Source organism: Protomyctophum parallelum, assembly GCF_964188405.1.
Source record: "Protomyctophum parallelum genome assembly, chromosome: 5".
In the NCBI taxonomy this organism is placed as follows: Eukaryota; Metazoa; Chordata; class Actinopteri; order Myctophiformes; family Myctophidae; genus Protomyctophum; species Protomyctophum parallelum.
In genome coordinates this window covers 37,580,249-37,605,384 of record NC_139702.1, presented here as the reverse complement: position 1 = coordinate 37,605,384, position 25,136 = coordinate 37,580,249, and the positions used below count along the sequence as shown (strand labels likewise).

The 25,136-nt window shown below is 42.2% G+C and overlaps 1 protein-coding gene across 1 annotated transcript; it reads left to right on the top strand.

Moving 5' to 3' along the window:
- Positions 1 to 11,030: 11,030 nt before the first annotated feature.
- On the top strand, positions 11,031 to 24,918 carry adamtsl7 (ADAMTS-like 7; the record flags this gene model as incomplete). The annotated part of the gene is made up of 12 exons (XM_083764455.1): positions 11,031 to 11,162; positions 12,650 to 12,779; positions 13,130 to 13,305; positions 13,724 to 13,826; positions 16,928 to 17,101; positions 18,608 to 18,737; positions 21,325 to 21,547; positions 22,293 to 22,466; positions 22,959 to 23,132; positions 23,500 to 23,685; positions 23,914 to 24,058; positions 24,249 to 24,918. 12 exons carry the CDS (start codon positions 11,031 to 11,033, stop codon positions 24,404 to 24,406), a joined length of 1,905 nt encoding a protein of 634 aa, XP_083620581.1. The 3' UTR covers positions 24,407 to 24,918.
- Between the last annotated feature and the right edge of the window lie 218 nt (positions 24,919 to 25,136).

Genomic DNA, 25,136 nt, shown 5'->3' with positions numbered 1-25,136 from the left:
TTTTTGAATTTCCCACATCTATCTACTTCTAGTTCTGCGCCTATGTCTTCTTGTTTCCGGGTTTGCAGCGTGTGAGTTCTCCCCCTGCTGGACAATTGTGGTACTCTCTGCTAGGACTATTTAGTGTAGACTGTAAAATTAGATTATCATCATCACTTATGGAAGTAAAAATTTGACTTTATTCTACACATATAACCAAGTCTTCTACATACGATGTAATCAAAAATTGTGTGTGTGTGTGTGTTTGTGTGTGTGTGTGTTGTGGCATGCATTCGTGTAGGCTACCTACACAAAGCTGAAATGAAGAAAATGCGAGCACTCATTGTATGTCCTTTTAATATTAATTTATTTACCTCTGACGTTGATAACGAACGCGTTTCGGCCTGTGTGGCTTTCGTCAGCGTTATGACAAGATAACATATAAAGTGAGGTCTTTATATATGTGAGATACAATCAACAACAATTAAAGACAGGTGTCACCTGTTATCCTCTTACACAGTATCAAAGACTAATTATGGTACCAAGACAGGATAAACAATCATGTGAGCATAAGTAGGTATAGTAAAATATGAATACATCACAATGAGCTATCATACTAAATATGGGGCCGGCCCCTAAAGTGCCTGGGAAGTTAATAGACAAAACAGACAATGCTAAACTCACACCTTGAGTCTATGCTTTTTAAACTCATTAGAAATGCATAAAGACAATAAATATAGAAAACATTAAATATAAATTAAAGAAGAGAGACCATTGGAATACAGACCACTCATATCTGTTTGTAGAACTCCTAAACCATATAATAATGGAATTTGGAATGCCCAATTGTATAAGCCAATATGACTGACTGAGGCTAAACTCTAAAGGAAGCAGCCCAATAAAAGCTCCTCATTAAGACCTTTAGGATGCTCTGTCTGGAGTGTGTGAATCCAATAGGCCTCCTTGGAGTAATTTCTAGGGGGTTTACAACTTCAATCCCCTGGAACCTCAAAGTGCTGACTGCATGTCTTGCATGACCCACAGCATTAAAATGTCATCATTATTCCGAATGGAACTTTTATGTTCTGACTTTTGAGAACCTAGTTTTGATTACCCTATAGTTTTCCCACATAACATAGGCCACAAGGGCACAACAGTGCCATACAAGAATTAGTGAAAATATCAGATCTACAAGCTCACAATGCTTCACATCAGACCTTGTAGATTTGCCATTTACACTATTTTTGTTTAGCCTGTAATGACATGCCCGATTTTTTCTTTCACCGAAACCCTTTGCCAGAAATAGCCTTGCAACGCATCACGCTGTGAGATTTTAGATCTGCTATTTTTACCAAATACACAAAAACTAAAAATAGGGACTGCATGAGAATAATGAAGGTGTGGTTGATAGAAAGGCTTACCTGGTCAGTCATGACGTCTGGATCTGGTAGAGAATTTTGGTCGTAAAGGTCATCAGATGGCTATAAATGACAAAACACATTGATGCTTTATTCACTAATATTTTGTTAAGTTTAGCCTGTAATGACATGCCCGATTTTTTTCTTCTTCACCGAAACCCCTTGCCGGAAATCTACAATCGCAACGCATCATGCTGTGAGATTTTAGATGCTATTTTTGCTAAATATTCAGCAACAAAATATAGGGACTCTAGGGTGCATGAGAATAATGAAACCAGGTGTGGTTGATAGAAAAGCTTAGAGATAGGATACAGAAGGAAACACACACATCTCCAGAAATTCTACAGGTGCTGGACAAAAATATACGTACAATGAAAAGGAAGGGATGTCCGCACATGTCTTCTTTGTAATTATTAGTTTGACCCGAAATATTGTGTTTGTTGTAATGATTTGTCACGATCCGAGTTGGCTTTGTTTGAGGCTTACAAATCTTTAAATAAATACTTTTTGAATTGTGTAAATTGTGTGGAAAATGCATGGGGAATTATTTCCTGGGCCTGTCGTCGTCATGACAGGGGTCGGGACTGCGACGCTCTATAGTTAAGAAATCACAGAGTGAGGCTTTAAACTTAGCTTTTTTGTCATTTCTGAAACCATTACTGTGTTATGGAAGGTGAAAGCTTCTGAACATGTATTCTATTGATAGTTTGACCACTTCAAATGCTCTTTTCATCTTAAAATAACTAAGATGCTCTACAACAGTGGTGCCTAAAAGGTAGATTGTGATCTACCAGTAGATTACAAGGGCTGTTCAGGTAGATCACATTTTTAGCAAAAGGCCGATGCACACCTCAGAAGGCTAGTGACAGGTGTGTAGGGCAATAGAGCATACAACAAAAAGGTCCCGCACTCTGTCAGACACAAAATGTTGCTCTTCATTAGGTCGACGTTTGGGTCGATTAGACCTTCATCAGGACAGACAATGTTGTCGTCAGTGAAAAAAGGTAGTCGAACATAGTCGATGAAAACTACATAGAAGTCTGCCAAACATCTTCTAACTTTCAAAAAATATAAAGTCTTCAGTTTAGCTTGGATTCTCCATCGATGTCACTGGTAGCAAGTGGTAGGCAAGGTTATGACAGAAATGGTACCATATTAATCTCCCAACATCTCCTTTAAAGGAGCATTCAGTGATTTGGAAAATCTCCCGGTCCGCCCCGGTAACAAGATGTGCACATGCACGCACTATAGTGGGGGGACACGCGACAGGCCAACAGCACACACACCAAGGTCGATCATGATTGGCGGAAGGCCCCTCTCTATCCTGATTGGATGAAGGCTGAGCCACCTAGCCATTTTCCAGTTCCATCATTCCAGACCCCATTGATTTTTCCCATAGAGATTTCTACAAATAATTATATAAATTATTAAGCCTAGAATCAAGCCATCCAGGACCCATCCAGGACCTACAGAATCATGACGATAAAACATTGAATTCTGTGATTTCTTTTTAAATATTAAATTTAAATAAAAACCTAACATATACTCATTAATCAAGCATGAATCATGCAGTCCTTTTTGGAGCTGTATGAAGAGCTGCATTAGCACTTAACAATGATATTTTTCATTATTTTATTGCTGCTGCTCTCTCTCCTAGAAGTTTTTAATGTTGTAACATTTATATCATACAGGTTAACATGATTCACCATTTCTGTAGAAAGTGTAGATTAATTGGGTTTAAAGGGATAGTTCAGAATTAACTTAAATTGTATGAAATACTTCCCAATAATATAGTGGTTGCAACTGTATTAATTGATTGCCCGAGTCCCGTGGTGGGACTTCTGCTCTAGTTTTGGTGAATATTAAGTAGTTCTGGTCATTTTGTGGGGGGCACTGGGGCCACGCAGTAAAAGTAAATTTATTCACAAAACTAATTTGTATTGTTGACCTAGGCTATTTCTAAAATATTAGTGCACCTTTTGTTCAACGTTGATCCCTCTAACACTATTTTTGGGTGTAGTGATATGGACACAAAAAACATAGTTCCGTGTGATAGAGGGGTCAAAATCCGACTTCTGGTCTACGTCTTCCTGTTTCCGGGTTTGCAGCGTGTGAGTTCTCCCCCTGCTGGACAATTGTGGTACTCTCTGCTAGGACTAACTCTAGTCTAGATTAGATTATCATCATCACTGACATTAACCAAGTCTTCTACGATGTAATCAAACATTGTGTGTGTGTGTGTGTGTGTGTGTGTGTGTGTGTGTGTGTGTGTGTGTGTGTGTGCGTGCACACGTGCGTGCGTTTGTGTGTGTGTGTGTGTGTGTGTGTGTGTGTTGTGGCATGCATGTGTACCTACACAAAGCTCCAAGTCTGTAATTAGTGAAAGGTGAGAGGTGACGGACGGACTTTAGCAGGTCTGTCAGATCCCTAGTGTCTACTACGTGTCAATCATCTGACCATGTAATCACTGAGTCTGGGACTCTGGGCACAGTTTGCCAAAAGGGTAATTTCCTTGTTAAAGGGGAGCCACAACAATTGGGTCTATTTGGGATTTGGCGTTATGTTTGCCCTAGAGCCTCGGAGACCACAAGCGTTTTATGTTTGACCTAACCAATTTATCCCGTAGATTAGGCTACCGGCATGTCTTCTTTTACTTTTATTTCTCTTACCTTTGGTTGCTGTGACGCTGTCACCTCTAAACACAATGAAAATTAATACCCTCAATATATCAGATTTCTGTTTTGGCTCGACCAGTTAGTGAACTACAGTGCACCGTACTGTAGGCCTAGTTGCGTAATTGTGCATTGCCCTGGTTTAGCGTCCAAGATCTGTGGTGCATGTCCCCCCCCCCACCCCCACCCCTTAAAGGATAGAGTTCCAACTCTCACATAAACACTCAAATAAAACTGAAATTAAATTAAATATGCCTATCTAGATGTCTGGATTTAACAGAGGTGCAGAACCACAGATCAGCCTGACAATGCACTGACATATCCCTTGGAGTTCCCACAGGATATTTGAAAAATAGTGCAGATGAGCTGTCTGAACCATAGACAGGGCCACAGGGGGATCCAGAAGAATCTCAGTGATTGACAGTGGTGGAGAAGTTAGCCTCGCGTAGCCAGCTTTCATCTGCCTTTGCAATGCATATTGCCCCAGGCAGATTAAGGCAGATTAAGTCTGGCCCCTCTCCATTGTGGGAGGACTTCACGGCCGAAATGGTGACGAGCAGTTTGGCCAACTCCTTAGCAAACTGCACATGTCCCAACATTTTATTTACCTGCCATAGTGTCGACCCCTTACCCCTGTGTCGGATCTGTGGGTAGAATGGCATATTCACCGATACCGATATCATCCGATATGACAAATAAGGGCCGATACTCTTCCCGATACCGATACAGTATTGGGAGATTCGGGACATCTCTAGACCTGTTCTGACATTCCATATGTTGATCTTTCCCCATCCATCCTTCCTATTCGATGTCTCCCTTTTGACTGATACCTGTCCATTCAAACTCTAGACGGGCCTGCCCCAAAGTTATTAGTGCAGTCGCGCCCGGGCAGCTGGCGAAAACTAGTAGAGTTTTCAACAGGCCCGAAAATTAAGGCCCGGCCCTACCTGGGCCCTCATCAAACCCTGTACACTCAAGAGAATGTCCCCGCTACCACCCTTAGATCTCCATATATGGAGCTGACCTGTTCTGACATTCCTCATCAAATCCTGTACACTCAAGACATGCTCCTTATGCCCATTACAGAATTCATTCCATGTTGATCTGACCCCCCATGCCAAAGCGCCAGCACTCGCCCAGCAAAGTGCAAGGTCACTTCACTGGTGTAGGCTATGTTTAGCAAAAATTCATAATTTAGTCAATCTAAATCTAAAAACAAAAGTTGTCAAGTTTCAAAACAAAAAAAGAAAACGTTACATGCACTGCTGACATCCCACTGGGATGTTTGAAACATAGTGCAAACATAGACAGGACAGCGGGGGCTCCAGAAGGATCTCAACAGTGATTGATTGACCTGTGAGCTTCTGCTGTGTTTCTCATGGTCGTTAGGGAAGGACCTGGTTGTTAGGGAAGTAAACTGCTCGTTGTGGACCGCTCCAGGTGTCTTCGGGGTGCACACAACCCCTCATCATGGCTCTCGGAGGCAGCTGGCTGAGACGGCGCACGGGGACATCAAACAGCACACAGCTGGAGGAAGGGAGCCGGGGCAGAGCGGGGAGGAGAGAGACGGAGGAGAAAGGGAGAGAGGGAAAATGGAAGGAATTGGTGGGGGTTAGAGGGCACAGAGAGAGCCGTGCTGGAAAGAAAGTAGGCCTATGTGCATTTACTCAAGTGCCTGTACTTTGAGGAATGTTAACTTCCCTTTAATATTTCCCTTTAATTCTGCTACACCACATCTCAGAGGCTAACATTGAACTACACCACAACAATCATTTGACAGTTACTTTGCATATTTAGATTATTATTAATGCAAAACAAAATACATTTTGATGCATTATTATAGATTAAGCTACCCAGCAGCACATAACCTATAACCTATAATGAACAAATACATTACTTACAATACAATAATAATATGATTGTGAAATGGGCCATTCTGCATAATTAACACGTTTATGTTCGGTACTGTAAGAATATTTTGATGCCGATACTTTTATCTTTTACTCAAGTCAAATTTTGAAAACATTTAATCTTTGAGGCCTATGTCCAGTTTTGTGTCTGTCTGTACCACATTTGTGATGATTTGATTGGCTGAGCACGGAATGTGATGATGTATGATGATAAGTAAAAGCGCACCTCACTTCACAGGAGTGTGACTATTTTGAGGGGCGCTAGCCTCTCCAATGCATGGCTTTCCGAATTTACGTCATATACCAGCCAAGTCTATGGAGCTTTAATGATTGTTTGGGTTAAATAATCAGCAACGCACCACCGACGCCATATCATTCTCATCTCACCTTCATTGTTGAAGGGCGCTAGTGTAAACACAAACATTGAAGACAAAAGTGAAGATGGAAAAGTGAGGACGCAAATTGTGATTGGCCAGAATACGATGATGTATGATGATGTATGATAAGAACGCCCCTCACTTCACACAAGTCACAGCACAGCAATGGCACCAGGAGAGAGAAATACTGGCTAAATCATATTTTATAAACGGCAACACATGGTCAGCCCTAAAGATGATGTGGGTGAGAATAAAGAATGGCACTCAACTAGATTTTCATATAAGATTCCATCCGTAAGGACTCTCTTTCATTCCCATATCTGTACAGTCACAATTTTACTGCACTTTAAGCCTGATTTATATTTAGTTGTGCGCCAGTGTCGCAAATGAATGCAACACTGGCACGCAACTACTTATAAATCAGGCTTCACAGCCTATTTTGTACATATTGTATGACGATGTTGCATGTCTCGGTTAGTGTTCACTCCTCTCTGTCCTTTTACAATTAAAACCAAAACTCAGTGCAGAATGTTTTGTGGACGGTTAAAGTAGAAGAAATGCTTCAAAGAGCAGATCATACTTTATAGGCCTCCACTGCTTTGAACCGGCCACATGTGTTTAATAACACATTTTTATTAGGCTATTATACAGCAAATTAATATTTGATATACAAGTATGTATATCAAATATCCCTACTTCTTATTAATATGACATGGTCATTCTGTGTTTGTTTGAGGGGTTGCCAATTAGTTCGTGCTTTTACATGCAGACTTGCGTGTATGCGTGTGACCACGTGCGACCACGAGTGGCCTAACAATATCTGGCATGACAAAGAGCAAAGGCAAACAACTTGCCAAATACTGTTAGGCTGTTAGGCAGTTTGTCTGTGTGGAGGAGAAGGTGCCATGTGTATCCTTATACTGTAGGTGACCATGAACTCTCAACCCTGTTATATTTGCGGATTCAAATAAAGAAATAAATGTGTGTGTGTGTGTGTGTGTGTGTGTGTGTGTGTGTGTGTGTGTGGGGGAAGGGATTACAATTACAATTTATATGAAGATCCAGAGTGATAGGTGTACAAGTACAAGATGCAACCTATAGTTAACAAAGGACAAGGTAAATGGAGTGCAAATAAAACTGTATAATGCTACAAAGTAACTATAGGATATCAGGTAAACATGACATCTTCTCGTACTTGGCATGGTAAACAGGAGCTATATTGAAATAACATGCATGTAGCATTACTTTATGTGTTTGTGAAGAAGTCACCGCCACACGTCTGCACAGTAGGCTATAACTAACATGTATCAAAAGTACAGTAGGTGACAAGAAGTGATAGAAGGAATGAGGAGTCCCAGGAGCTGAGATGAGTATTTGCACGTGCATGTGTGTGTGTGTGTGTGTGTGCGTGTGTGCGTGAGTGCGTGCGAGTGCATGCATGCATGTGTGTAGCTGCTGTTGCAGTGACACACAGTATGCATGCATAATCAGACATGACTGTTATTAAGCTGTTAATGGTGAAACACAGACGTTCCGGTTGTACAATTCTTGTCTTGGACAGAATTCCCAGTATTCCCAAACAGACTTCGGGAGCCTTCCAGAATGCCTGTGTCTTAGCTCCATTACGCTCAGGGATTCACTGCAGGGGACTGGCGTCTTAGAATTGGCTGTGTTCCGGAACATAAGAGGGAGTGATTAGTTTGCATGTATGTCCGTTGTGTGTGTGTGTGTGTAGGTTTATGAGTATGTTTACATGTGTCTTGTGTTTGTGAGTACTGTAGTGCTCTCCTGCATTGTGGATAAGCAGCGCTGGGCCTGCTGGGTATAGTATATCAAAATATTCACACGCACGCATGCAAGCACACACACACACACACACACACACACACACACACATAGGAAGGATGCTATAGCGTATCAAGCCTGCACATCTTTCACACATGGTGCTTTCTCAGTCAGTGAATCAATTTGCTCCTACCGCATCACAGTTTAGTTTTTTTCATCTCCAAGATTCTTGGCCGCAACTACGGTATACCTCATATGAACAGCTGTGCTGTCCATCAACCGAGTCGAGCCGTTAGAAACGGTTTGATTACGTTTGGAAAGATCTGTTTGATATTGTTTTAAGCTTATTACATGCCATAATCAGAACTGAAACACGCTGCTTTCTGCTCCATCACCCTTTCTTCCGTGGGATGAGAACCCCCTATACTGTACAAGTATGCGCACTTAGAAACTCTATACAGTATCTGACATTTCTACCTCTCGTCTCTCCTCCCTCAAGAACCCCAGGGGTCCTTGAGGGAGTTCCAGGGGGTCCCCAGCTAAATGATAGTTTGGAACCAAATGGACCCTTATGGGTCTGTAACACTGAGAGTGTACGAATGGCACCAAATGAACCCTAACGGGTCCATTTGGTTCCATTCGCACACTCTCAGAGTTACATTGATTTTACAATATAAATTGGGGGTCCCAGAGATAGAACTGTCATTAAATGGGGGTCCGTAGACTAATGCATGTCCATCTGGGGGTTCTTGAAATTAAACGGGTTGAGAATCACTGCTAGAGCCGTCAAAATATTCTCTTATGGGGGTCCCTGGAATATCTTTTTCAAATGGGGGTCCGTAGGATAATTAGTGTCAATTTGGGGGTCCTTGACATGAAAAGGTTTGGGAACCAGTGAGCTATGGCACATTGTGTGTTTATGGGGCTAAAACAGGCCTCTGTCCAGTGCTGTCATGCAGGGAGGAAAATATATTGCGGTTAAACGTCTGCAAATAATTTATATGTTACAAATATGATCATTAGCTGACTAGGTAAGGCCTGCTAAGTCCAGGGGGAGAACGTGTGTCACATGCTGACGTGTTTGATTGCCAGCCCTTTACAGTAAGGACTGAATCAGTCCTGTTCCCTGATGTGACACTGTTCATCAGCATAAGTCATAAACTGAGTCATCGTGAGCTGAGCATCCTTTGTACGTGAATCACTTGTAAAATGATGCTGTATTACTGGTGGGATGTTCACTGCCCCAGTAGCATGTGAGTATGTGTGGATATACAGTACATGTGTTCAGAGACCTTGGAGCAGGAAACAAATCTTCGAATGAGATACAAGAAACGAGAGACTGAGAGTGAAAACTTTAGCACGTCAAACAGCATTTGTCTGAAATATGTCCTCTTGATTTTCTCTCTGCCATCTTTGTTTATCTAGTAATTACAGGATGTTTAACTACTTAAACCCTATATAGGCCTACTTCGTTGGCCGGGTTCTCCCGGTCCAGAAGGGTCTATTCACAGTCTCCTCCTTTTCCCCTCCACGCCAAATCTCTTTGCTAAATATAGGCAATCTACGAGCTCAAAATACGTTGTGTTACCAATCTTACGATGCTTTGTGTGCTTGTAGATTCATGAAATGTTTTCCTATTTTCACTGAGTGTTCAATTATGATGTGCCCAGAGGACGCTGGTAATCAACCCAAACCTTGTGTCTTTTCATCATTACTTTGTCATCTTATTCCCATTGTCTGCCTTCCTTCTTCCGAACACTGCATCCACTCCATCCTTCTTACCCTCATGCATTATAGCAGTGGTTTTCAACCAATGGTCCGGGGACCACCAGTGGTCCTTGAGGGGGTTCCAGGAGGTCCCCAGTTACGCCGGGGCTCCACCGGGCGCGTCGCGTCATGTGTGCGTGCGTCAAAAAACTAACCGGGGCAATTTTAATGCAGTCAGGCAACACGGGCAGTGGAGCCACCCTTCATTGAGACAAAAGGGAACATTCCCTGACGGTGACGGAGACGCGGCGCTGACACGCCCGGTGGAGCCCCGGCGTTAGTTTCATTTTACGCTCTCAAGAGGTAAATTATTGTTAAACATCTGCATTACTTAAGTTAATTCTACACAATTAGAGAATGTAGAGGAAATGTTGTTTTGATTGTTTGCCTGTTATCTCTCCTATGGCACCAACATCAATACAGCATGGAAATGTGGACATATTCTTAGTTTTGGGTCTGAGAGGCTAAATTTCATCAAATGGTGATCCGACTCCGGGGCTCAAATGGGCCGTGATATGAAAATGGTTGAAAACCACTGCATTACAGCATTGAAGAAGAAGTAAGACTGAAAGAACATAAAACGTGAAGAAAGAAATGGACCCTTATGTGTTAAGTAAACACTCTGGGTTGGACTGTGAAGGAAGCGTAGAGGTATGTGTGTCTACTCCTGTCATGCGACGGGGTTTGGGGTGAGAGACATTATTTTTGGACGGGCTTAATGCTGCACTACAGGAGCATGTCTGTGCACACACTCGCACGGGCACAGTCAGGCACACACACACACACAGCGTGCACAAACACATTATGAGCTGTCACAACAGCGACCTTACGCCAAGAGCTACCCAGTGGGTGTGCTCTTGGCTTGGGACAATAATTGAGAAGTATGTGTCTCCAATTCTCAGACACTTTCTCTGCAGTGCGTGCATGCGTGTGTGCACGCGGGCTCACACGCACGCACGCACGTACACTCACACGCACACTCTCGCACGCACACACACACACACACACACACACACACACACACACACACACACACACACACACACACACACACGCTCCCCTTCCTCCTGTGACTGTGTGTGTTTGTGTGTGTGTGTCAGAGTATCCTCCGTCAGTCTCTCCATGGCTATGTTGTGGCAGCAGCTCTCCTCTGGAGCTCTGGGTGTGCTCACCTTGTCTCTCTGTCTCCTCTATCCAGCTTCAGGTGCTCTTCCACAGGACACAGTGGCCGCCGGTGCACCCTCCGCTCTGAAGGTAAGACCTCCACAACTTCCTATATTATGACAAAAGCGCAGGATAGTAACATATGACGTTCACAACATGACTATAGGAGTGTGTTTTAAGAATGTTAAGAACAAGCATATCATGTTCCAAAGCCAAGCGATGGGAGATTTCAGTTGAGATTCAATGAGATGCTGATTTACAGTGATGGAAAAAGTACTCACATGTTTTATTTAAGTAGGAAGTATACTTGATCAATACTGCAATGTAGAACTAGTAAAAGTCCAGAATTCAAAATGTACTTGAGTAAAAGTACAAAAGTATTGGTGTCAAAATGTACTGGAAGTACCAAAAGTAGTCATTATGCAGAATGTCCCGTTTCAAGTTTTCAAACGTATACAAATATTTTGAAAATAGCAGATCTACAAGTTCACAATGCGTCGCATCGCTACACAATGTGAGCTTGTAGATCGGCTATTTTCAAATAGCCGAAATATAATATTGTAATAATAATCCAAATCTACAAAGTAACTAGAAACTAATGTTTTCAAATACATGTAGTAGAGGAAAAGTACAATATTTACCTCAAAATTGTACTTAAGTACAGTACTTAAGTAAATGTACTATAGTTACTTTACACCACTGTTGATTTATGATATTGCAAATGTTACATGCAAATTATTTTCTCAGAGTATATTCAGTTCAATTTAAAAAATATATTCTTTTGAGCAAAAGGTACAAGGGCCAGAGACTGACTAAAGTCCTATTGTGTGATCCACCACAAATCAAATAGGAGACAATAATTAGAAGGCTAAGAACAGTTTTTGATAAAAAGTTATATAAAAACATTAACTTTTGCTACTTCCTCCGGCAAACATTCAGAGTGAAAACCTAAACTCAGCAATAATATATTATATATATATATATATATAAAACAAACACAATTACAGTACAACAGTTCATTTAGTTGATTTCATGGTTCCTCTGAGCATGAAAGGCAGAGCTGACTAATACAAAAAGACAAGATGCCATAATCTTGCACACAGGACAATGGTTTGGCTTAGATTAGCACTTCATTTGTCACTCAGGCAAACTAATCAATAACACATTGCATGGATCCATATCTGATACTCATAAAATATGAAAGGAGGAGAACAAGGCCTGTCCATTAAACAGACAAGACATGCAGAACGCAAGATTTCTCCTCACTTGCATAACGTGTAGGGACATACCATGTATGTAGATGTCACATCTGTAGACGTCCATACTATATAGCCGTCCAGGAAAGACGCAAATGAACTCAAACCAACTGTTATTTGGCCGGTTGGTTTGAGTCTTTAGATTTCCACTAAGAGGATACAGGGTGAGCGAAGAACTCATTGTGTCAGTGAGTAAAGTGAGCGCACATGGGGGCTGACTGTGTGTGGCTTAATGTGACACAAACAAATAAAGACAAAGTGAACTGTGTTGAAATCCTATGCGATGCCATTTGTGTTGTTGTTGTGCACGTCTGTTTCCAGAGATTCGAGGTGGTGAAGGGGAATTTCTCCCGATCCTTCCTCAGTGTGGGATACCATAAGATAGCAGAGATTCCTGCAGGGGCAATCAACATCACTATACGAGAGACCGTTAAAAGCAGGAACTACCTAGGTAGGTACTCACACATGCGCGCACAGACACACACACGCCCCCCCCCCCCCCCCCACACACACACACACACACGTACAAGCACACGCACGGCTTTCAGCATTCAGGAAGACATATTTGAATATTCTAACCTGGGGTCTATTAGAGTAATCTTAACCCCATGAACCCCTTCATCTTTAAAAACATTTTAAAACTCTGTCTTATGGTGTAAAATTGGTTTAAATGTAGTTTAAATCTTACAGTCTAAGATTTAAACTAACACTGTGGATTATATTGAGTAGACGAACGGACATGCTGATATAAATGATTTGCGGTAATTTGTTGAATCAACATGCATGACTCTTCCTCTATAGCTCTACGCACTCAAAGTGGCACCTCGCTCATCAATGGCAACTGGGCGATCCAACGGCCTGGCATCTTCATCGCCGTGGGAACTCAGCTGACGTACCGAAGGCCCAACGAGATCCGCTCTCGGATTGGGGAGTCAATTACTGCACAGGGGCCACTGTCAGAGGGCCTGGACGTTTATGTGAGACCCAAAGAGACACACAGATTTTGGAAAGAACTCTGGCTCCTTCCGTACTTCCTTCACAGTTGTTACCGATGATACTAATAGAGGCTCTGGCCTCAAAGTGGGTTCCAATAAGCGGTTGAGGGTGTGTAACTCAAATGTAACATTTGTACACTCTCAGAGTAATAGGGGTCCTTGAAATTAAAACGTTTGAGAACCACTGCACACTAAATGGAACAGAGCCTTAATTAGTATCATCGGTAACACCTGTGAAGGAAGTATAGGGAAGTGGCCCGGAAGTAGGAAGAGTATTTCTGTGTGCATAGAGCTCATTGTGGCATTTATATATGTACATTGTCTGTTTTCACTGTATCTGCACGCCGGTTCCTTTAACCCATGACCCGAGTGTGTGTCTCCCTCCTCTGCTCTCCTCCAGTTGATCTACCAGCAGCCGGGTCCCAGCGTTTACTATGAGTACAGCGTGCCACACGCTGACCCTACTGCTGAGCCCAATACTCCTCCTGATATACTGTCTCTGGGTTAGTACACTACACACACACACACACACACACACACGCACAGAATTGGAGAGTGACCCAACAGAACTGTGTCATTTTCTCATACTAAATATCCTCCTTTGCCCCTAGGGAGCTTAATTCATAACAGATGTGTGTGTGTGTGTGTGTGTGTGTGTGTGTGTGTGACTGCGTGCGTGCATGTGTGCATGTGTATGAACTCAACTTAAGAGCTCCGCACAGGGCCACAGTAACCCAATATCTATCCCACTCAAGAAAATCCTCTTTTAAATTGGATTTCGATTAAAGATAACATTCGATATAGGCAGGTCAGCCAAGCATTGTTCTGGCTTCATATTTGCTGCATATTCAGTCAATAATGTGTCACAGACGCCACGTTTGATTTCATTACTGTACCTAATCTGTCATCTGCGATGAAGCTGTCAGTGGTAGACAATAACCAAGTACATTTACTTGAGTAGTGTTACTTTAGTAGTAAAAAAAATAAAGTATTGTACTTTACTTGAGTATTTGTTTTTTGGAAACTTACGACTTTCACTTCACTACATTATAAAGACAAATATTGTACTAGATTTATAGGAAAGAACACCCAAACGTACTAAAATAATAATTATTAAATTCTATTTTAAAATTGCCTATTGGGTCGACGGAAAATAAACAGAACTTTTATTATTATTATGTATTTTTAAAAGCATGTACTTTTTAATACTTTTTTTTTTTTTTTTTTTTTTTTAAGATATTTTTTTGCGGCTTACGCCTTTTATTGATTTTTGAAGGGACAGACAGTAGGCTGACAGGAAACGGGAGAGAGATGGGGGGATGACATGCAGTAAAGGCCGTGTCGGGTCCGGGAGTCGAACCCGCGGCACACTGCGACTGGATTACCAGTCCGGTGCCCAGACCGTTACGCTACGGCCTGGGAATACTTTTTTTTAAAGCAAGTACGGTTCTCCAATCAATACTTTAGCTCAAGTACATATTTGACTGAGCAACCTTCACTGGTACTTGAGTAATAGTTGACCAGGAGTAGGCTATTTATATTTGAAAAGGTCCTGGGGTTGTCCACAACTGGAAGCTGATGAACAGTGGTGGAATGGGTTCTCAATTGTTTTATACATAAGTAAAAGTATCAATAGTGCAATATACACATACTCCGTTACAAGTAAAAGTCTGGAATTCAAAATGTACTTGAGTAAAAGTACAAAAGTATTGGTATCAAAATGTACTTAAAAGTGCCAAAAGTAAAAGTAGTCATTGTGCAGAATGTCTCATTTGAAGTTTTGAAATGTATACAAATCTTTTGAAAATAGCAGACCTATACAGGCTCACAATTCGTCGCAAATTCACGACACATCGTGAGCTTGTAGATCAGCTATGTTGTCAAAATAAGTAACTAATAGTAACAAAAAATTTCAAATAAATGTAGTGGAGTAAAATAACAACATTTTGATCCGAGATGTAGAGGAGTAGAAGTAAAGAAATTGGAAATACTTGATCAAGTACAAATACCACAACATTTTACTTAAGCACGGTACTTAAGTAAATGTACTTAGTTACTTAACACCACTGCTCATGCACCATCTTCCCTAACATTCCTGAAGCCTGGTGTCTCGTGCACCATCTTCCCTAACATTCCTGAAGCCTGGTGTCTCGTGCACCATCTTCCCTAACATTCCTGAAGCCTGGTGTCTCGTGCACCATCTTCCCTAACATTCCTGAAGCCTGGTGTCTCGTGCACCATCTTCCCTAACATTCCTGAAGCCTGGTGTCTCGTGCACCATCTTCCCTAACATTCCTTAAGCCTGGTGTCTCGTGCACCATCTTCCCTAACATTCCTGAAGCCTGGTGTCTCGTGCACCATCTTCCCTAACATTCCTGAAGCCTGGTGTCTCGTGCACCATCTTCCCTAACATTCCTGAAGCCTGGTGTCTCGTGCACCATCTTCCCTAACATTCCTGAAGCCTGGTGTCTCGTGCACCATCTTCCCTAACATTCCTTAAGCCTGGTGTCTCGTGCACCATCTTCCCTAACATTCCTGAAGCCTGGTGTCTTGTGCACCCTGTTCCCAGACCTCTGGTTCCCCTCCCTCATCTAATCCAGTGGTTCTCAACCTTTTCTGGATCAAAGCCCTGTTGAAAACCTCAAAAGCATTCAATGGCGCGCTCCACCCAACCATCACATAAACAGCGATACTGATCAGTGATCGGATGGGAGGGGCGCGTGGATTTTCAGAGCCATGTTGTTGTGATCAATGAATTGATTGTGTTCTGGCTTCGATCAATGGAACTAACGCAGTAAACTCAGCAACATAAGTTCAGGAACTTAACTTTGGTCCATTGTTTCTCCACTTTAATAATACCAATTTGTATTGTAGCTGCATTTGGATCTTCCACAACAGTGAGTTCCATAACACTGAGTGTAACATTAATAAAGTGTAAAAATGGCCAATATGTGTTGTTTTTTCCTTATTACTGTGAGAGAGTGCAATCATCCAATGCACTAATGATTAGTGCATTGGATGGATCGTTGTAAAGGTGACTAAGTAATTAATGATTAAAATGATATAAAATACAATAAAATTTGGTTTTAAATAAATGGACCAAAGTTAAACTAAAACTTTTGTTGCTGAGTTTATATTTCAAAGGGTTATACTTTAGATTTGTTTGACTTAAAGCTGTAGAAAATACTTGCCATCAAAGTGGTTACAAAGGTATTAATAATTGATTCACTGAGTTCTGGTCTGGTTTTGGTGAATATTAAGTAGGCCTAGTTCCGGTCATTTGGTGGGAGGCACTGCAGGGGGCCACTCATTAAAAATAAATTAATCCACAAAACTAACTTTGACCCCTCTGTCACATGGAACTATTTTCAGGCAATCAACCACTATATTAGTGGCAAGTATTTCCTACAGCTTTAAGTCCAAAAATCTGAACTAACCCTTTAAGCTCCTACTTAACAGTATTACAATGAAAACGTTTAATTGTAATGTTTTATATAATTTCTTAAAAATATATATATGAATGTTATATTATCATAAAATGTTAATGTTTTGCCGAACATTTTGTCAATATATCATGTTTATGATGTCCAACACCCCTTCCCAGTTGAGACAGCTGTGCCAACCCACCCGGTTCCGACTCAGAAGCCCGGCGATAACAGCAGAGAAACGCCGCACCCCAACCAGGTTCCATCGGACCCCGAGGTGAAGCCAGACCCCCGGCACGCCTACACCTGGGCAGAGACTGGACACGCCCAATGCAGCTCCACCTGTGGCACCGGTACGCACACCCAAACAACAATGTGTGTACAGCGGTGGAAACAGTGTTGTTTTTGTCGACTAAAACTAAGACGAAAAAGGTCGACTACCTTTTTCCACTGACGAAAACTAAATGGAAACTAAATTAAACTACGCTATTGTGACTAAAACTAAGCTAAATGTATCGACAATTTCGTCAACAGATAGAAACTAGACTAAAATGTTAGGAAGGGACTAGTCATTTTACACTTGGTTCCATGCTTAAAATAGCCGATTTGTAGATCGGCTATTTTGTGTGTGTAAGTGTAAAATCAGCCATTTTAAAATCGGCATCAAGGCCCGTCAAAACAGATTTTAGTCCACTAAATCAACTGTAGATTTAGTCGACTAAAATCTCATGACATTTAGTCGACTACAACTCAAGTTTCATTCCAAAGACATGACTAAAACTAAAATAGAAATGTGCTGCCAAAAACAACACTGGGTGTTAAAAGTACTCACATGATTTACTTTAAAGTAAAAGTATCAATACTGTAATGTAGAAATACTCCGTTACAAGAAAATGTCCTGAATTCAAAATGTACTTGAGTAAAACTACAAATGTATTGGCATCAAAATGTACTTAAAGTATCAAAAAGTAGAATGTCTCATTTCAAATGTATAAACATCTTTTGAAAATAGCAGATCTACTGTCCAAGCTCACAAGCTAGATTGGCTATTTCCAAATGGCCATAATGTATATAGGGCTTAGTTAGTTAGTTTCATTTATGTATGATGTTTGTTTGTTTATTTATTAATTTAGTAACTAAAGTTTTCAAATAAATGTAGTGGAGTAAAAGTACAATATTTGGATCCAAGATGTAGTGGAAAAGTAAAAGTATTGGAAAGTAAAGTACAAATACCTCAAAATTGTAAGTACAGTACTTAAGTAAATGTACTTAGTTACTTTCCGCCACTGAAAACAACGTAAGGCTTTAACTAAAAAACAGGAAGCCCATTGTACATTTTGCGATGGGGGGGCTGTCACATTCCCTGTTAAGTTGCAAGGAAACGGACAGACATGAACTGGGAAATACATGAATGCCAGTTATTCTGTGGAAGGCGTAAGAGTGAGTCTCTGCTAAATTTGTAAATCAGTAAAACAGTACAACCTTGTAGCTTGGTGCCACTTCAAATTATAAATGTTATAGTATTGATAGCATACAACATTCTGTTAAGGTATACAAATATGTGGCCTGCCTGCACCCATACAGATACACATATTATGCTCACTTAGTATGTCTGTGTGTGTGTGTGTGTGTGTGTGTGTGTGTGTGTGTGTGTGTGTGTGTGTGTGTGTGTGTGTGTGTGTGTGTGTGTGTGTGAGGGTGTGTGTGCATGTGTGTGTATGCGTGTGTGTGTGTGTGTGTGTGTTTGCGTGCATGTGTGAGTGCGTGTGTTTGCGTGTGTGTGCGTGTGTGTGTGTGTGTGTGTGTGTGTGTGTGTGTGTGTGTGTGTGTGCGTGTGTGTGTGTGTGTGTGTGTTCCAGGTAGACGCAAGTTGCAGTGGGGGTGTGTGGAAAGGGCTTCTCTGACTACTGTTCCTGTTGACCTCTGTGACCCTGCCCTCAAACCAGCCAATGAGCAAGCAGACTGCAACACCCAGGCCTGCCCTGCATAGTGAGCAACACAAACACTGTGTGCATAAATATGTGTTTTACACACACGTGCACAAGTAGCCTAAAAGTACGGAATTCAAAATGTACTTGAGTAAAAGTAATGAGCGTCAGGAAACTCAGTGCAGTTGCTGCCGGCCATTCATTGGGCCGCCTCAGCATCATAAAAAGCACATCAAATTCATTGTCAAACCATAATAAATATATTGCTCATTTTATATTCCATAAATATATATTTCATCCATTCATGTGTTGTCCTGACTGAACAGCGCGACACATTGTGAGCTTGTAGATCGGCTATTTTCCAATGGCCGAAATGTATAGAGCTGAAGTGGTTAATGTATGTTTTGTAATAATAATCAGAATCAACTAATTGCAGTGGAGTATAGCCTCTGGGATGTAGAAGTAAATGTATTGGAAATTGGAATTACTCACGTAAAGTACAAATACCTCCAAATTTTACTTAAGTACAGTACTTAGATACTTTACTCAAGTAAATGCACATATCCACACATAAGCAATCAGATGCACACAACTGCACAAATCTACAAGTGCTTGTGGTTACACTTACACGTTTGTCCAAACAGCCATACGCACACTTATGGGTGACTTATAATTATGGCCGTCTACAAGCTCGCAATGCGTTGCAGCGTGTTGTGAGCTTGTAGATCTGCGATTTATAGGTGTGGGACATGGCGCACAACCAAGTATAAATCAGGCATTACATCTCATTTGTTCCACATGGAGTTGTAAATTTTTCATTACGCAGTCTGTTCCTGCCATAAGTCAGTCAGCAGTCACAGTCGATCAAGCCAACATGCTTTGGTGTGGCTTTGGTATTCATGTCTAGTGGCACATGCCAAAGCACATAGCTGACTATTGCCAAGATGTAACAGGATTTCACTCCATTTGTATTTGAGTATTGTCAGATATTTGGCCCCAAACTCAACTGATACAGTGAGAGCTGATAGTTATGTCTTTATGTCTCTGCTGTGTTTCTCTGTGGAATGTCTATCTGTGGAATGTGCCAATAACAGACAGATGGTGGCACAACTGAAACTTAACCAGTAAGTGGTGCACAAGTAACACCTGAAAATACAAATGACAAAGCGCTTGCTTTCTGCAAATTGTTTCGCTCCATTTGGCGTCCATTTGGATTAAACTAACTGCTTATAAGGAGGAATGTACAATAACCAGTGCAAAAACAATGAGCTATAATGTCAGAGAAAACAAAAGAATGACCCCGACAGCGAGGGTCAAGTAACCTTGTGTCACCAGGCTTTCTGCAGTAGCTACATGTGGAAAAGCCTGGTTTTCATTACAAATTAACCAGTGTGATCTGGTCCATACGGGAGGCCACATCACATCACATCACATCACATCATTCACCCCCACCATCACTTAACGCGGCCCGCAGGTTAATATTCAAATATTGATAGGTTATTTTTTTCAGCTGTTACAATTCCAAACATGCAAACATGACCCACTTTAATTACTTCAGTCTATATGTAGCTTAATGACTAGACTAAATGTTAGTCTTTTTATGTTTTTGTATTTAGTTCATAAGGTTAACATAACTATAATTAGAGGCATTTGAAAGACATTTGAAATTATTTATAAAAAAAGTCCAAAATACCAAAATAGCAACAAAAAATAATTCAGGATTTCAATTCAAATCATAGCAAAAATAGCAGATCTACAAGCTCAAAACGCGTTGCAGTGCGACGCGTTTTGAGCTTGTAGATCGGCTATTTTTGCTACGACAGTACTATGCAATGTGGCCCTCTGGAGTGAGTGTGGAAATGTAGTGGCCCTCGCCATCGTCAAAGTTGCCCACCCCTGATTTGGTCTACAGCCTAGTGCCTTCTGTATCCAGTCACACACACAGTACATGAATGCAGCATTTCTCTAGACACACCTAGATCAGCAATCAACTGTCAGTGTGTTCGAGTGAGAGAAATAAACTAACCCACCTCCAAAAACAAGCCAAAAACAAGCCAACTCTTGCGAGAGAAATAAAACCAAATCTCCCCTCGAAAAACAAGCCAACGGTGGCAGAGAGTAGCTGTCCACAGACAGACACACACTCGGACGGACGGACGGACGGATGGAGTGCAAAACATACTCTTTCCCAATGCCTTCGGCCTGGTAGAGACAATAATATGGCCATATAATCCTAATTTTATATCAATACATTTATTTATCATTATAAATACTATATGCCTATAATAATGAATGTTTTGGTCATTTGGTCATACTATTACACACATACACATAGCCAGGGCTTAATAAGTAAAGACACCAGACAGATTCTGTCACTCAATGTGATTCAGACTCCCCCGACCTACAGTATGGGTATTCATAGTATATACTGTAACTGTAAATCAAAGAAATGTTGGCTTGTTCGATTTTCTAAACAAGCCACTGAATTTTTAAAACAAGCCCAACAAACAAAAAAATACAAGCCAAAAGTTGCGGGAAATAAGCTTGACTTGGCAACCCTGCCTACTGTACAAAGAGAATGGATCCCAGACCCAGTCTAATGGTCAAGCCTCAAACCTTTTCTCCCTCTGCCTGCGATTGGCCAACAGCTGGGACCTGGGGGAGTGGTCAGAATGCAGCAGGAAGTGCGGTCCGGGGTCTCAGCTCCGCCAGGTCATCTGTCGCCAGGTGGCCCACGTCCAGGGCGACGGGACGGAGACGGTGGACACAGTGGCGTCGGATCTGTGCGGGTCATCCGACAGGCCGCTGACCACCTCGTCATGTCAGCTGAAGATCTGCAGCCAGTGGCGGATCCGTTCTGAGTGGAGCCCGGTGAGAACATGTACACCCATGCAGTGGTTCTCAAACCTTTTAGCCTGTGACCCCAAAAACAAAAAAAAGAGATTAGTCTCCCTGGGACCCAAACTAGTGAAAATAGCCGAACTACAAGCTCACAGCGCGTGAGCGCGATCCCTGGCTGAGTCACACCAAAGACTATAAAAATGGGACCCAATCATAGACTGTAAAAAATAGGACCCAATGCCTCCCTGCTTGGCACTCAATCAGCAGCAATCAAGGGTTGGATTGGGAATAAGTCCCATGGGACATTCAGAACTAGCGTCATGTCCAGCAGGTGTACTTGTAGGCTACTATGGGCCATAAGGCTTGGGAACCATTAGGCAAGGCTAAAATGATAGGTTTGATGTTTGTTTTGAAGGGCTAAATTGTTTTTTTTGCACTCTTATTTATGTTTGTTGACTATACCGTATGAATTGTTCATGCCACTGATCTCACACTTTTATATCACGCTGGATAAGAGCATCTGCTAAATCAGTAGTTCCCAAACTTTTCAGGTCGAGACCCAAAAGAGAGATTGGATGTTTGCCAAACAAATAAAAATACCAGATCTACAAGGGCACAACGCATCGCTTGTAGATCGGCTATTTTCACTAGTGGTCTCATCCAGCCTTATCTCAAACATGTCATTCTGACCTTCCAAAAAAACGTCATGTCATCATCCTGTGTCATCTCCTCTGCCTTCCTTCCTTCCTTGCGTCCACCCTCTCCCCTTGGTCAGTGTTCGGTGCCATGCGGGATCGGCCAGAGCAGCAGGGAGGTGGTGTGTGTGGGCGACCAGGGGGACGTGGAGCCAGACGCAGAGTGCAACCTGGGCCTGAAGCCAGACGCGCTGCAGAACTGTGACATGGGAGCCTGCGCGCGGAGCTGGTTCACATCCCTGTGGAGCCAACGGGTGAGTGAGAGAGAGACAGGAACTGGGCTCACGTGGAGGAAGTGTGTCTGCAGATAGATATAGATAGATAGATGATGTACACCAGTGGTTTTCAAACATCTTCATGCCAAACTGATATTTATTTGGCCACGCGGAACCTCCTTTTGAAACGTTTTCTTTTGTGCCAGGATCCCCCCTAAGATCTGCCAAGATTTGTCAACATCGCAACAAATTGTGAGCTTAAATTTTTTGAATAGCTGTTGGATAGATAGGTAGGAATATGTTTAAACTGTTCCTCTGTTGGATAGATAGGTAGGAATATGTTTAAACTGTTCCTCTGTTGGATAGATAGGTAGGAATATGTTTAAACTGTTCCTCATTTTACTGAGGACTCTGAGGAGGTCCTGCCTGACCCTTGGGAGTTCCAAAACCCCATTAAATAAAAAATAAAAATAAATAGAATCCACGAAGTGAACCGTGTCTAACTGTGATTACGCTGTGCCACTCCCTCAGTGCTCTGCGACATGCGGTACAGGCAGTCGCACGCGGACGGCAGTGTGTCTGATGGACCACGAGTCCAACCTCCCGTTGGACAGCTGCGACGGGGAGCGTCCGGCGGAAGTGACGTCATGTGACTCTGATCCATGTAACAAGCGTCTGGAGTGGTATGCAGGATCATGGGGACAGGTATACACTATAACTAAGTACATTTACTTATACTGTAATTAAGATTTTTACTTTAGGCATTTGCACTTTACTTGAGTATTTACAAATTCCAATACTATTACTCCACTACATTTATGTGATTTTTCTTTAAATAAAGATAACCTTGAAAACTTTTTAGATTTTGATTACTACAAAACCTACAATAACAACTTCAGCCCTATATACATTTCGGTCATTTGAAAATAGCCGATCTACAAGCTCACAATGGGTCGCACGCACACGCACACACGCGCACACACACACACACACACACAAAAACAAATGTTAGTAGAGAGATTGAGAGAACATCACCGTGAACATGCTGTGTGTTTGTGTGTGTCATGACCAGTGTTCTGCAGAGTGCGGTAACGGCACACAGACGCGCAGCGTGGTGTGTGTTCTCCATGACAGCGGTCGCATGGAGTTGCTGCCGGACCAGTCCAGATGCTCCCATGTGGTCCCCAGTCCCAGCAACTCCCAGCCATGCCAGCTGAAGCTGTGTGGTGTGCAGTGGTATGTCACAGACTGGAGTGCAGTAAGTGTTCCTTCCTATGCCACTTCTTTTTGAGGGGCGCCTCCTACATTCAGCTATTAGTGTAGATTTTCGTCCTACACAAACATTAAATTCACTTGACAACGAATGGAGAATTTACGTCATGTGGACGAGCAAATCGGCAACTCCTGTCCTACATAGTCTCTGTGATAAAGCCACGACAAGATAACGTTTGTTTTGCTTTTCCGTCCTGATTTTCTATACCTTCAGTGCTCACGATCCTGCAATGGTGGCTACCGTGTGCGTGAGGTGCGTTGTCTTGCAGACAACATTGTCCCCAGTGGCCGCTGTGATGCCAGTCTGGCCCCAGAGAGTCGAGAGGAATGCAACAGTCAGCCCTGCCTAGAGGAGATAGGTAAGACCACACACACACACACACACACACACACACACACACACCTGTACACGATCTCCTCACTGGTCAACAAAAACACTCACTCACAACAGCTATTTTCGGTGCACACTGCACACAACATCATGCTTCCATAGCATGTTGTGGCAACTGAGAACTTGAATCCATGTGCTCTTCCCCTCCCTCCCTGCAGATCAGTCGTGCAGGGACCAGTATCACAACTGTGCCGTGGTGGTCCAGGCAAGGCTGTGTGTGTACCCGTACTACAGAACAGCCTGCTGCGCCTCCTGCTCCCGATCAGCCAACGCAAAGTACAACAATGCCTATCTAAGAAACCACATCCGCAGGTGATGCTGCCGCAAGCATGGTGCATGTCGGGATGTGCACACAGACCACAGCTTGGGGTCCGTTTGTTAGACATTTTCACAATGGGACCCACATTTCAGGGTTGCCCCGACGCTAGGGACCCAGTCTTGTCAGACCAGCCGACAGACACAAGAGGTTTGTGACCCTTGTGTGGTCTTAATCAAGAGTGTAAATATCACCATGAACAGACAAAATACCTCAGGGTCTGTGTTTTCAAAGCATAGAAGTGCCGATCTTTAGTCGCCGATTCAGATCTTTGTCTGTTCAGAGTCGTACATGAAGCTTAACAAGTCAGCTACTAGCTCATCCCTCTTCTCTGTTTTGTAAATATAGCTTGTGGAGTCACCACAGCCTTAAAAGATTGATGCCGTCTGGCTGACAATCATTTATCTGAAAGCAAGAATGGACTGAGAGACAAGGTCGTTAGTCTCATGCCAAAACACCCACATTTGGTATGTGGCCAGCTGCATAACAGCTGGGAAGATTGATTTCTACGTCTGGACTGCTCACATTTGGTGGTGTACAAAAACATGAATAGCAAACCAGTATATTTATTGTGAATAAACAATTTACAATGCCGTTTGCTTGCCATTTGTTCCTGGTTTGGTTGTCTACCTAAATTGTAAATTCTATAAGTCACTTAAAGTCAGCTCAGGAGCTTCAAACAATATTTCACCACAGTAGAATGTCTCCAATCTCATGCACACTATTTACA